Source organism: Tupaia chinensis, unplaced genomic scaffold (assembly GCF_000334495.1).
Source record: "Tupaia chinensis unplaced genomic scaffold, TupChi_1.0 Scaffold145717_1, whole genome shotgun sequence".
NCBI classification, from domain to species: domain Eukaryota; kingdom Metazoa; phylum Chordata; class Mammalia; order Scandentia; family Tupaiidae; genus Tupaia; species Tupaia belangeri.
The window spans coordinates 1,204,218-1,217,045 of NW_006205575.1; the positions used below are offsets into that span (position 1 = coordinate 1,204,218).

The 12,828-nt window shown below is 36.6% G+C and overlaps 1 protein-coding gene across 1 annotated transcript in view; it reads left to right on the top strand.

The window, feature by feature from the left end:
- Positions 1-12,828, top strand: part of FCHO2 (FCH and mu domain containing endocytic adaptor 2) — a gene marked incomplete at its 5' end in the record, with an annotated part of 111,228 nt that overhangs the window by 8,321 nt on the left and 90,079 nt on the right. The window contains 3 exon segments of the mRNA XM_014584139.2: positions 2,093-2,167; positions 10,839-10,980; positions 11,072-11,224. Coding sequence (XP_014439625.1) covers positions 2,093-2,167; positions 10,839-10,980; positions 11,072-11,224 — 370 coding nt within the window.

Consider the following 12,828-nt stretch of genomic DNA (forward strand, 5'->3'; position numbering starts at 1 on the left):
CCTGCTGAGCTCTGTTTATGTTGTCTTGTTTCCTTACGTACCTGGTGGTGTTATGAATGTCTGTAAGATGTACAAGATTCAGCATCGGTATTTGAAAAGAACTGATTTGCAGTCCTTGTGAGGGCTTGCCTGCTATGGTTTGTCCTTACTCATGGAGTGCTGCTTTTCTAGTTTCAACTTAAAGGATATCGGGGTTTCCCTTGCTTCCCTTTGGCAGACCTGAACTCTTCAGGTTGGTGTTTTATGCTTCATGAGGCCATGAAAGCTCTGCTCTACTTAGTTTTTTAGCTACTTCTTCTAGGTGCCCCAGGAATAAGCCAGAAATTGAACTGCTTTTTCTTGCTTTTAAATTTATCCATTATGACAGCCATATTGTAATCCTTTCTCTAACTCTACTTTCAAGATTTTGGGCTCACATTTGTTTTTTTTTTAAGCCACTGGGTCCAGAACTCAAACTGTGTAGTTGGCCGTGTGAGATCTAGCACTCTTAAATCACAGTGCCACCAACTGGCCTTATCTCTTACATTAATATTTCTTTATTAACTTTTTTCAGATGATAAAATACTATTCTAGTAATACAGTAATAATTTAGATACAGAAAAGTTTAAAGGAACAGAAAGAAGTTCAAATACAATCAGTAATAGCCAGTTACTTGTTAATATTTCCTTTTAGAGCTGATCTTCATGGAGAGAGGGTTGTATTTAGAGATGTAGAGTTTAGAGATGAGCTTATTTTGCATAGTCTAGTTATGCTTGAGGCAATTAGATATCAAACAGATGTTCAGTGCAATAATAGTGTGGAGATCCAGAAGCAGTAGTTAGAAGCAGAAAGTTAAGTAGTTTGATAATTGAAACTATCAAAGTAAATACTAGGTCGTCGGGAAAGTCATGACGTATTTTCTATACAAAGCTGCATCATGACTTTCCCAACGACCCAAAACAAGCACAGTGGTGGTTATAGGATGCTCCACTGTTAGGGTAGCATATATGGAGAAGGACCAGGGTGATCATGGGAAAGATAAAAAACTATGACTTAAGTTTTGTAGTGTTAACAGCAGCCGGTGGTGCAGAGGTTAAGGCAGTTATATCCCACATGACTGAGTAGGTGGTTTGAGTCCCAGACCTAGTGACTTGAAAAATATTCTGGGCGTGTGGGCATGCATGCCCAAAATTCTGAGAAGAGAATGGAAGAGAAGAAATTGCAGTGTGGCTATTCCCCTTGGAGGGTGATTTCTTACTTTCCCTCTTGTCTCTGCCTCTATTTGGCGAGCACATGCGCCCTATAGCAAAAAGCTACAAAAAAAAAAAAAAAAAAAAAAGGCCAAAAGTAGCCTCATGTTTTGTGTTTATAAGTTATGTGTCTGTAGGCTATTTTTTTGTGTTTGTTTTTTTTTTTTAATTTCAAATTAAATGCCTCTTTTTCTTCTTCTTCTTCTTCTTCTTCTCCTTCTCCTTTTCCTTCTCCTTCTCGCTTTTGCCATAGAGTGCATGTACTTGCCTTGGCAGGGAGGGAAGAGGATTGTGAATGTGAGAAATCACCCCTTAGGGGAGATGGCCATACTGCAGTCCCTTACTCCTCAATTCTCTTTTCAGGATTTTGGGCACGTATGCACATGTCCCAGGCATGATTTTGGTGTATATGTGTGTGTGTGTGTGTGTGTGTGCGTGTGTGTGTATTTGGTGTGACAGAAAGACAGAGAGACAGGAAGCAAGAAATCACCCCCTAGGGGGCATGGCCACACCGCAGTCCCTTCTCCTCCCTTCTCCTCTTGGGATCTTGGGCACTCACACACACACACACCCCTGGCGTGAGTTTAAGCCACCGGATCCGGGACTCAAACTGCAGTCGACTCCATGGGAATCCAGTGACATAGCCATTATGCTAACTGCTGGTCCCCAGACTTAGTTTTTTAAAGTAATTATTCACTAAGGGAATTTAAAGATAGGACAGGAATTCATGATTACATGCTTGCTTACTTGTAACTTGTAAATTGAAGTATCTTTGGTTCTACATTTTTAATTGTACTTTGATAACTTTGCTATGTTTTTGTATCTAAACAAGAAATATTGTAATATGAAAATTTGATTTACAGAGCTACAATAGAAGAGGCATACTCCAGGTCTATGACAAAACTAGCAAAATCTGCAAGTAATTATTCACAACTTGGGTAAGTGAATTTCTTCCTCTTTTAGAACGTTCATTTAGGCATAGTTCTTGAGAATATTAGGCTCTCATTGAGGATATAATTATTTCAAAAGTGTCAATATATTATGCACTTAAAGGTGTTAAGATATGTTAACATGTGTCTCATATGAATATATTCTTGATGTGGTAAAAAAATACAGTTTAACTTGCTGAATCAGCTAATGTAACAGTAAAGTAGACTATTTTTGCTCTTTTATTCATCATTCAGTAGTGTAAATTTAAGATTATCAATGTTATGTTGCACATGAGCAGAGTATTTATTCTAGTTTTCTGTAAATTAAATGTTTCACAGTGATTACGTCAAGGATCCAATTAAGAAGAGGGACTGGATGATGTGGGATAGTGGTGGCATCCATCGTGCTCTATAAGGCTGAGCCACGTGGAAAGGTTCTGGGTTCAATTCTGAAAAACTGTGCCTTGATTTGGGTCTGGCTGAAGCTGGGCACCAAGACCCTGTTTGGGGTGCAGTGTCTTATCTGTATCTTTTTCTCTGTCTCTCGTATTCATGGAAGAAATAAATAAAAAACAAAATTCACTTAGGGTAAACTTTGTTGGTCTGACTGAGGTGGTGCATTCAGGGGAACACTTCTGTGCTATGGCCGCGGCTATCTTGGAGGCCCAGGTTTGGTTTCTGGCCCAGTCTAAACAGTCTGGATGTGGTGGCCGTGCCTGTTGTCTTAGGTATGACTTGAAAGACTAGGGCAGGAGGATCATGAGACCCTATCAAAAATGACTCTCTCTCTCACTTCAAAAAAAGAGAGAAACTTTATTGAAATGATTAGAATGCATTAAATGTCCCCTGTGATTTTTATAGACTATCATTAACTCATTCTTGTAAATATTTCTCTTGAAGAAATATGCTCTTTGAAAATGAAAATAATATTTAAATGAGATGTGCTCATTGCTGTAACAACTATGGAAAGAATAATTGTGTAATCTGAATCATGGCGGCTCTGGAAGGAATGCTTAATCTGGTTTAATTATTTAAAAATTGGGAAAAGGGGGCCGGCAGGTAGCATGGTGGATAAGGGCGCTGGACTCCCACATAGCTGATGGCGGTTCGAGTCCCAGACCTGGTGGCTTATTTACTCTCTCTCTCTCTCTCTCTGGTCAAATTAAAATAAATGAATAAAAAATGTTAAATAATTCTTGTAAAAAAATGGGAAAAGGTTATATTTTAGCTAATATGCTGAAATAATTAATCTAACACTTTTAAGGATTTTTGCAATGACATTGAGTATTTTGTATTTGAGAATCTGATGGGGACTAGCAGATGGTGTAATGGTTACGTCGCTAGACTCTCACGTAGTTGTTCACAGTTTGAGTCCAAGACCTGGTGGTTTAAAACTCACACTTGGCACATGTGCATGTGTGCCCAAAATCCTGAGAGGAGACTGGATGTCAAGGGGTTGGAGTGTGGCCATCCCCCCGGGAGGTGATTTCTCGCTTTCGGTCTCTGTGTTTCTCCAGTGAGTGCATGCACCCTATAGCAAAAATCTCTCTCAAAAATAAAAGAGAATCTGATGAATCTGTGAATCCCCTGAGACTTTATGCAAAATTTTGTGTTAGATATTAACAACAACGTATTTCCAACAAAGAGGGTCTCTACCAGTTATCAGATTGACAAATGATTCTGTGATTTCTTAGTATTGATAGACAGATTCAATAAAGTTTCATAATACAAAATTGACATCCAAAAATCAGCAGTGTTATGTCGTCTAGATCAGCCTCCATCCTTGAGCTTGCAGTACCCTAGCCCAAGTAGCTAGAGTTGAAGGTGGATGCCACTACACACAGCATTTAGTTTGAACTGGGAATTGAACCAGTCGTCCCACCTTGTCTCAATTTGCAGTGCACACAACCATGACTGTGCCCATAATTTATTTATTTTTTTTGTTTTTAAGAGAGAGTTTTTTGCCATAGGGTGCATATGCTCACTGGAGAGACATAGATAGACAGACAGAAAGCTAGATATCACCACCCTTCCCCCACAGGAGGAATGACCATGCTGCAATCCCTTCTCCTCCATTCTCCTCTTGGAATTTTGGGCATACATGCTCATGTGCCCAGTGTGAATTTTAAGTCACTGGCTCTGGGACTTAAACCATGGTCAAATACATGGGAGTGCCGTTACCATTATGCCATCTGCTAGTCCCCATAATTTCTTTTTTATTGACCACGGTAGAAGGCCAGAAAGTAACTGGAATAATAAACTAGCTTTAACACTTGACCTTAGTTTTACTGTAGAAGATTCTATCCTATTCTTAGTTACTAGGTGGGAGATAGAAGGAACATGGATTGGCTTCAGTTATTTTTCCAAATAACAAACTTACTGACATTTTTGCCTTTGGCATGTGTACTTCTCACAAATAACTGGTGATATACTTTAACCACTCTTACTTAACATAGCACTAGAAGTCCTAGACAGAGTAATTAGGCAAGAGAAATAAAGGGTATCAAATTGAGAAGAAGGAAGTCAGATTGTCCCTGTTTTCAAACAAAATGATCTTATATATAGATAATCTAATAAATCTGCCAAAAAAACTCTTAGAACTGATAAGCAAATTCAGTAAAGTAGTAGGTTATAAAATCAACATACAGAAATCAGTATTTTTTTTAAACACCAATAACAAACTAAAAAAGAAAAAGTAAGCAGTCCTGTTTATAATAGCTCCAAAAAACAAAATATATAGGAATAAATTAACCAAAGAGATAAAAAAAAAACTCTACAGTGAAAGTTATGAAAGAAACACTGATGAGAGAAGTAAAAGATACACAAAAACTGTAAGACCTCCCATGTTCATGGATGGGAATAATTAATAATTGTTAAAATGTTCATATTACCCAAAGCAGTCCACAGATTCAGTATAAATTCTACCAAAATGCTAATGGTATTGCTTTACCTAAACAAGAAAATCAATCAAAATTTGCATAGAACCATAAAAGACTCTAAGTAGCCAAAGCAATTCTGAGCAAAAAAGGGCAAAGTTGGAGATATCACACTGCAAAACTTCCATTTGTAAACACAATAACATGGTATAGTGTGGAAAAAAGGCACACACATTCATCTATGTGCCTTTTTTCCACTCAGAACAGAGAACTCAGAAATAATCCACATACACACAGCCAACTGATTGTCAGCAAGGGCAATAAGAATATTTATTGGGGACAGGACAATCTCTTCAACAAATGGTGCTGGAAAAGTATATACCATATTCATAAAGGGAAACTAGATTCTTAATTCTTACCATTTATGGAGGGAACTTCAGAAAATTTGTGAAAAATGGAATTAAAGTATGAGTTTATTTTAGTGCAAAAAATGTTAAATCTATGCATAGTTTTTTCATAATATGCACTTGCCATAAATTTTTTTGAAGACTCTCTCATACAGACTTCAGCTCAAAATGGATCAAAGATTTAAATGTTAGCTAAAACTACGAAGCTACTAGAAGAAAACATAGGAGAAATGCTACAAGACATTGGTTTGGTCAAAGATGTTTCTGAACAATACCTCAAAAGCACAGCAATAGTAAAAGCAAAAATAGACAAATGGGGTTATGTCAAACTAAAAAACTTATGCGAGGGACCAGCAGATGGTATCATGATTAGGTTACTGAACTCTGACATGGCTGACTGCAGTTCGAGTCCCAGACCTGGTAGCTTGAAACTCATGCTGGGTGTATTTGTGTGTGTGCCCAAAATCCTGAGAAGAGAATGGAAGAGAAGAGATTGTGGCATGGCCATCCCCCCTGGGGGATGATTTCTTGCTTTCGGTCTCTTTGTCTCTCTGGCAAGTGCATGCGCCCCATACCAAAAACCTCTCTCTTAAAAAAAGAAAAAAAGCTTCTACAAGGCAAATGAAACAAATCAACAGAGTGAAGGGACAACCTACCACATGTGAAAAAAATATTTGCTAACTATTCGTCTGACAAAGGATTAATATATAGAATATACAAGAAACTTGAACTCAGCAGCAAAAAAGAAAAAAAAATCTTATCTAAAAATGGGCCATATAGCTGCTATGAAGCAGTGGTAATGTAAGTGCTCTGCAAGGCTAGAAACGATATGGCTGTCTGCAGGTTTGAATCTCCAGGTCAGTCTGAAAACATGCTGGGGGTGAGTACATGGAGCTGCCCTGAGGAGCTGGAGAGCTGGGGAAGGGAGATTGTGGCATGACAAGATGCTATCAGAGGTGCTTCTCTTTCTCTTTCTCTCGTGTGCATGTGTCCATATCATTAAAAAAAAAGGGCAGTAGATATGAGTAGACACTTTACAAAAGAAGAATACAAATGGCCAAAAAGAACACGAGAAATGCTCAAAATCACTAATCATTAGGAAAATGCAGATCAAAACCACAATGAGGCATCATCTCACTCCAGTAAGAATGGCTATTAAGAAACCAAACAAACAAAATAGCAAAGGTTGTGGAGAAAGGGACATTCTTGTGTACTGTTGGGAATGTAAATTAGTATAACCATGATGGAAAATAGTGTGGAGGTTCTTCAAAAAGCTACAAGTAGAACTACTATTGGGTCATTGGAAAAGTCATGAGGTATTTTTCTGTGCAAAAATGGATCATGACTTTTCTGATGACCCAGTAATCCTACATTGGTGATGTATCCAAAGGAAGGAAAATCAGTATGTCAAAAGGATTTCTGCTTCCATGTTTATTGCAGCATTGTTCACAGCAGTGAAGATATGGAATCATTCTAAGTGTCTATCAACAGATGAATGAATAAGGAAAACATGGTATATGCATATATATGTGTATATATCTATATTATATATATTAGATATGTAAGTATATACAGTATTACATGTATAGTATACATATATATGTATAGTATACATATATAATATATGTATAGTGTGTATGTATATGTGTATATATGTATATACAGACACACAATGAAAGACTATTTCATAAAAAGGGATGAAATTCGGTCGCTTGAGACAACATGAATTTTCATGGAAGTTGTAATATTAAGTGAAATAAGCCAGGAACAGAAAAACATATACTGTGTGTTCTTACTCATTTGTGGAAGCTAAAAATAATTGATTTCATATTAGAAGAGAATAGAAGAGTCGTTGTCAGATTCTGGGAAGTGTAAGGGAAAGGTAGGAAGATATTGGCTATTGGACACAAAATGATACTTAAGCAGCATAAATTTTAGGTTTCTATAGCATAGTAGAATGACTCTGTTTAACAGTAATATGTTGTATACTTCAGGATATTATTATTTAGAGGATATTGAATGTTCCTAACACAGAGTAACATTAAATTTTGAGGTAATGGTTATGCTAATTACCATGATTTAATCATTATATGTTGTATTTATATGTTGTATAGTTATATTGTACTTCATAAATACGCACAATTATAATATGTCAGCTAATTTAAAAAACAATAGATAATATTATTTTTGTGGTAGTGGTATCTTAAGAACATAACAGTTTTAAATAGTAATGTTTTTACTTACTGTTACATATTTTAACCAGAAATTGAATGGTGTATTCACTTGCTTTGAAATGTATTTTTAGTTTTGTTTTTCTGTATTCACTTGCTTTGAAATGTATTTTTAGATTTGTCAGTCTTTTTCTTAGTGCTTGTATACAGTATCGACTATTACTTGACCAGATATTGTTATATATATATATATAAATTTTAAAAATTGACCTGTTGAAATTTGGTTTAAAAAATCTATATTTAAAGAAATCTTACATTGAACCCCCTTTGCAGTGTAAAGAATTCATTGGTAAAGTAAGGGGATACTTCCATCTTGCCTGTTTTGAGAAGTCCACACTATCATGTATCAGGTTTACACAAAGTGAAGTACAAGTATTTTGGTGCTTTAGTGAATGGATACATTTTAAGTATCTCTTCTGAAATTTTCCACCTAACTGCTTACCAGATTTAGTGCTGATTAGATTTTTAAAGTGTTAGATGAGATCTAATCAGAACGGTACTATTCTGAGTACTTTAATCATCCTCTTTGAACTTTTTTATTATTGTGTTGCGTTGTTGGAAAGGCCATGACCCATTTTTGCTAAGAAAAACAGAAAAAATTCATCATGACTTTTCTGACAACCCAGTACACAATGATTGTGTTGCCAGTTAACTTTCCTATTGGGCAGTGAATGTACTGATCGGCAGAGAATACATACTGGAATAAGTAATTGCTTTCTCTGCCTTCCTGCCTTAGTTGTATTTGCCGCCATTTGTTTGTTTTCTGTTAGAAGTTGTCTTAGTCCATTACTGTGTTGCTAACAGAAATACCTAAGACTGAGTGATTTGTAAGGAAATAAAGGTTAACTGACTCACGGTTTTGGTGACTAGAAAGTCTAAAGGCATAGGCCTGGAATCAGGCCAGCCTGTAACATGGCTCATGGAAGCACAGAGGATTGCAGGCATGTGCAGGGAGAGAGAGCAAGCTGTGAACACTGCCCCCTCTCTTACAGCAGCCAGCTCTTTTGAGAACCAACTCTTTTTTGTGAGACCTAGAACTCACTGGGTCTCATGAGATGTCATCAATCTATTCATGAGAATGCTGCCCCTGTAATGCAGTTACCATAATCCAGTCATCACCCATTAGGCATACCACTTCCCAAATACCAAAATATGAAACTTTGGTGACAGACTAGTGTCCATACCATGAAAGACCACTTTAAAGATATACCTGAGCAAAGTATAAATTATTCTTAGACTATAGTGACTAAAAGTTCAGACTATCCATTGGAGTCCTAAATACTATCTGAGATATGATAATGTAGTAGTTCTTGGATGTATTTGAGCCTCCTGAACTTTAAAAATCCTAATGTAGAGAAAAAGTGATAGCAAAGTACCTCATACATCCCATACTTTGAGGTAGAAAGGAAACTTTGTTATTAGTGTATTGTTGAAGTATACAGATAAAATTATAATCCCAACAAATGTTTCAAATAACTGCCCTAAAATAATCCTTATGTAAATACCAATGATATTATAACGTAACTATAACTTTAAAGAATTACATGTAAAAACTTGACTTTTATGTGTTTAAATCAAGAGAAACTTTATTTATTTATTTATTTATTTATTTTTTGGAGAGGTTTTCGCCATAGGGCGCGTGCGCTCGCCAGACAGACAGAGACATAGAGACAGAAAGCGAGAAATCACCCCCCAGGGGGGATGGTCACGCCACAATCCCTTCTCCTCCATTCTCCTCTCGGGATCTTGGGCACGCACGCACACGCGCCCGGCGTGAGATTTAAGCCACCGGGTCCGAGACGCGAACCGCGGTTGACTACGTGGGAGTCCAGCGACATAGCCATTACGCTAACTGCTGGTTCCCAAGAGAAACTTTATTTTTGACAGAGCATTTTAAATGAAGTACTAAACAGTTTAAAATTGAAGTTTTTTTAAAAAATATAATTATTTATTTTATTTTATTTATTCATTCATTTTATTTTAATTTGACCAGAGAGAGACAGAGAGAAAGAGAAATTAAGCTGCCAGATCCAGGACTTGAACCGTGGTCAGCCATGTGGGAGTGTCCAGCACCTTAACCACCACACCACCTGCTGGTCCCAAAATTGAAGTTTAATAGAGTTGATTTTTTCCCTTTACTTATTTATTTTAATTCATTTATTTTAAAAATTTTTGAGAAGTTTTTGCTATAAGGTGCATGCGCTTGTCAGAAAGACAGAGAGAGACAAAGAGACAGAAAGCAAGAAATCACCCCCCCCCCGGGGGATGACCACACCGCAGTTCCTGCTCCTCCACTCTCCTCTTGAGATCTTGGGCATGCATGTACACGCACCTGGCGTGAGTTTAAGCCACCAGGTCTGGGACATGAACTGCATTCGACTACATGGGAGTCCAGTGACATAGCCATTATGCCAACTGCTGGTCCTTAATAGAGTCTATTTTTAACAATAGGCTGTGGTAGAAAGGCTTCTGATACAAGTCCAAATAAGCAAATGAATTCAGAAAAATAATACGATATAATATGATAATATTATGATAGTTATAATATGATATAGTTAAGTAAGAGGTGGCCATGACAAGACCTGTGATATGTAATTAGCCCATTTCTGTGTACAGGAGGTCCAAAAATATTTTAAATAATTAATCAAAGATTAAAAAATCCACTCTCCACTGGACACCCCCTGGCCCTTCCTCTGACAAGAGGAGTGAGTCCAGAGATCTCACCACACTAAGCATGAGGCTATAGTTATGTGGCATTTCACATAGAAAATAGCTAGTAGTAGAACTTAGGTCCTCTTTTACCTAATAGGAAAAAAAAAAAAAGTAAAGAACCACAAGAAATAAAGGAAAAAGTTTATCAGGGCCAACAAGTGGCATGGTGGCTAAGGGCACCCACATGGCCGACTGGTTCGAGACCCAAACCCAGACCTGGCACTTCCCTTCTCTCTCTCTCTCTCTCTGGTCAAATTAAAATAAGTAAATAAATAAATAAACTAAATAAAATAATTCTTTAAAAAAATCTGTCATCATCTCATTCATTATTTTGATTTTATCTTTTACCTCAGTAAAATTGCTTACTGTAGCATTATTGATTCCATCAGTTTCATATTAGAACCTTAAACTTTCTTTTTTAGTAAATTATTCTCATGTTTTTCCTTTCTTTCAGAACATTTGCACCAGTGTGGGATGTGTTTAAAACGTCCACAGAGAAATTAGCAAATTGTCACTTGGATCTTGTTAGAAAATTACAAGAATTAATAAAAGAAGTTCAGAAGTATGGAGAAGAACAAGTCAAATCTCATAAAAAGGTGTCCTTTTTTACTCATTAAAGAATTGGTTGGTCAGATATTGGGTGCTTTACAGTTCAGTAATTTTGGTGAATCATTTCATATGAAACAGACTAAAGAAGAAGTTGCAGGAACTCTAGAAGCTGTCCAAACCATTCAGAGCATAACTCAAGCCCTCCAAAAATCTAAGGAAAATTACAATGCCAAGTGTGTGGAGCAGGAGCGTTTGAAAAAAGAAGGAGCTACACAAAGAGAAATAGAAAAGGTAATTGTAATAAAATTAGTTCCTGTACCATTTCAGAGCATTTTGACATACCAAACTCTGTATATATAATCTTTATTCACTCAAGAATGATCTAATTTTGAAGAAGACATGAGCCTTACAGTATTACTGATTTATCTAGTGTGGAAGTGGATTTGTAAAATCTGTTGTCTTTGGTAAATAGTTCAGGAAACACATAAGAAATGGTCTTTTAAAAATGTCATTGACACATTTGCGGTAATTTTTTAAAAAGAATTATTATATTTAACTTTATTTATTTATTTATTCATTTGTTTATTTTAATTTGACCAAAGAGGGACAGAGTGAGAGAGAGAGAAAGCAAGACACCAGGTCCAAGACTCAAACCACAGTCAGCCATGTGGGAATCCCAGCGCCTTTAACCGCCACGCCACCTGCCAGCCCCACGCAGTATTTTTTTTAATAGTAGATAACTGATGAGATATATGCTTGGTATAGGATTTAACAATGAAATAAAAATGGTTTTGGAGGAAGATTTTAGAACAGATGCTTAGAAATAAGCTTTAAATGTATGTTGTAGGTGATTTATTGCTGACTTTGAGTACATTTATGGAGCACTGTGGTAAACCACAGCCTTTTCCCCAACTCATGCTTTAATTGAAAATAAATTTTGTCTCTTTTTTAAATGTTTAAAATAGCCGTTCGCTACTTGATGTGGTATATCTCATTTTGAAAAGTTTGAAAAAATATATAGTTAAAAAAAAAAAGAAAACCAAATTATACAGTATTGTAATTGTGACTATAACTGTGCATAAACTTGGGCAAAAACAAGGAGAGAATGTAAGAAAAAAATTGGTGGAATTTAGAGTACTATATGTCCTTCAGTGTTTGCACAATAAAAGTTAGGAAGAGGGGAAAAGGTAAGACTAAGTTTATGACTTGAAAATACTAGCTGTTCCAGGCATAGCAATTATGAATAAATTATAAAAAGAGAAAACAAAACATAATAACAGGTTTCAGAAAGAGCCATAATATGATCTCTGTGGACCAGAAATCCGAAGTGGCATGTAGAGATTGATTATGCAGGCTTAGGACTCAAAAGCCCTAAGGTAGGCAGTGGACTGTGGCTCTTGTGTGGTAAAGGGGTCTAAAGGTTCTCCTCTTAAGATGAGGCACAGAGATCCTGATTCATTGCCTAAAGCTATAGGTAGGGAAGAAAGAAGGCTCTTGGGCTGTTGCTAAAGCCTTACTGGAAGTTGAAGGTTTAGGGACAAAAAGTAGAGAGTCACAGTCCTGACTAGGAATCAAGGCAAGGGATCAGTTTGTAACTGTTTTTACTATATCTCTAGAATTCTTGCCAGGAAGTAATTAACTGTGGCCAGCCATGTAGTAGAGTGGTTAAGCGTGGTACATAGGAAGTGGTCTCCCACATGACAGACTGGATGTTCAAATCCTGGCTCCTGAAACCTTGGAAAACGTGCTAGGTACCTATATTTGTGTGACAAAATCCCTGACAGGATGGAGAAATGGAGGAAAAAGGATTGTGAAATGATCATACCTTTTGGGGGTGCTTTCTCTCTCTCTTGCAAACACCCTCTGCAAAAAAAAAAAAAAAAAAAAAAACAAAA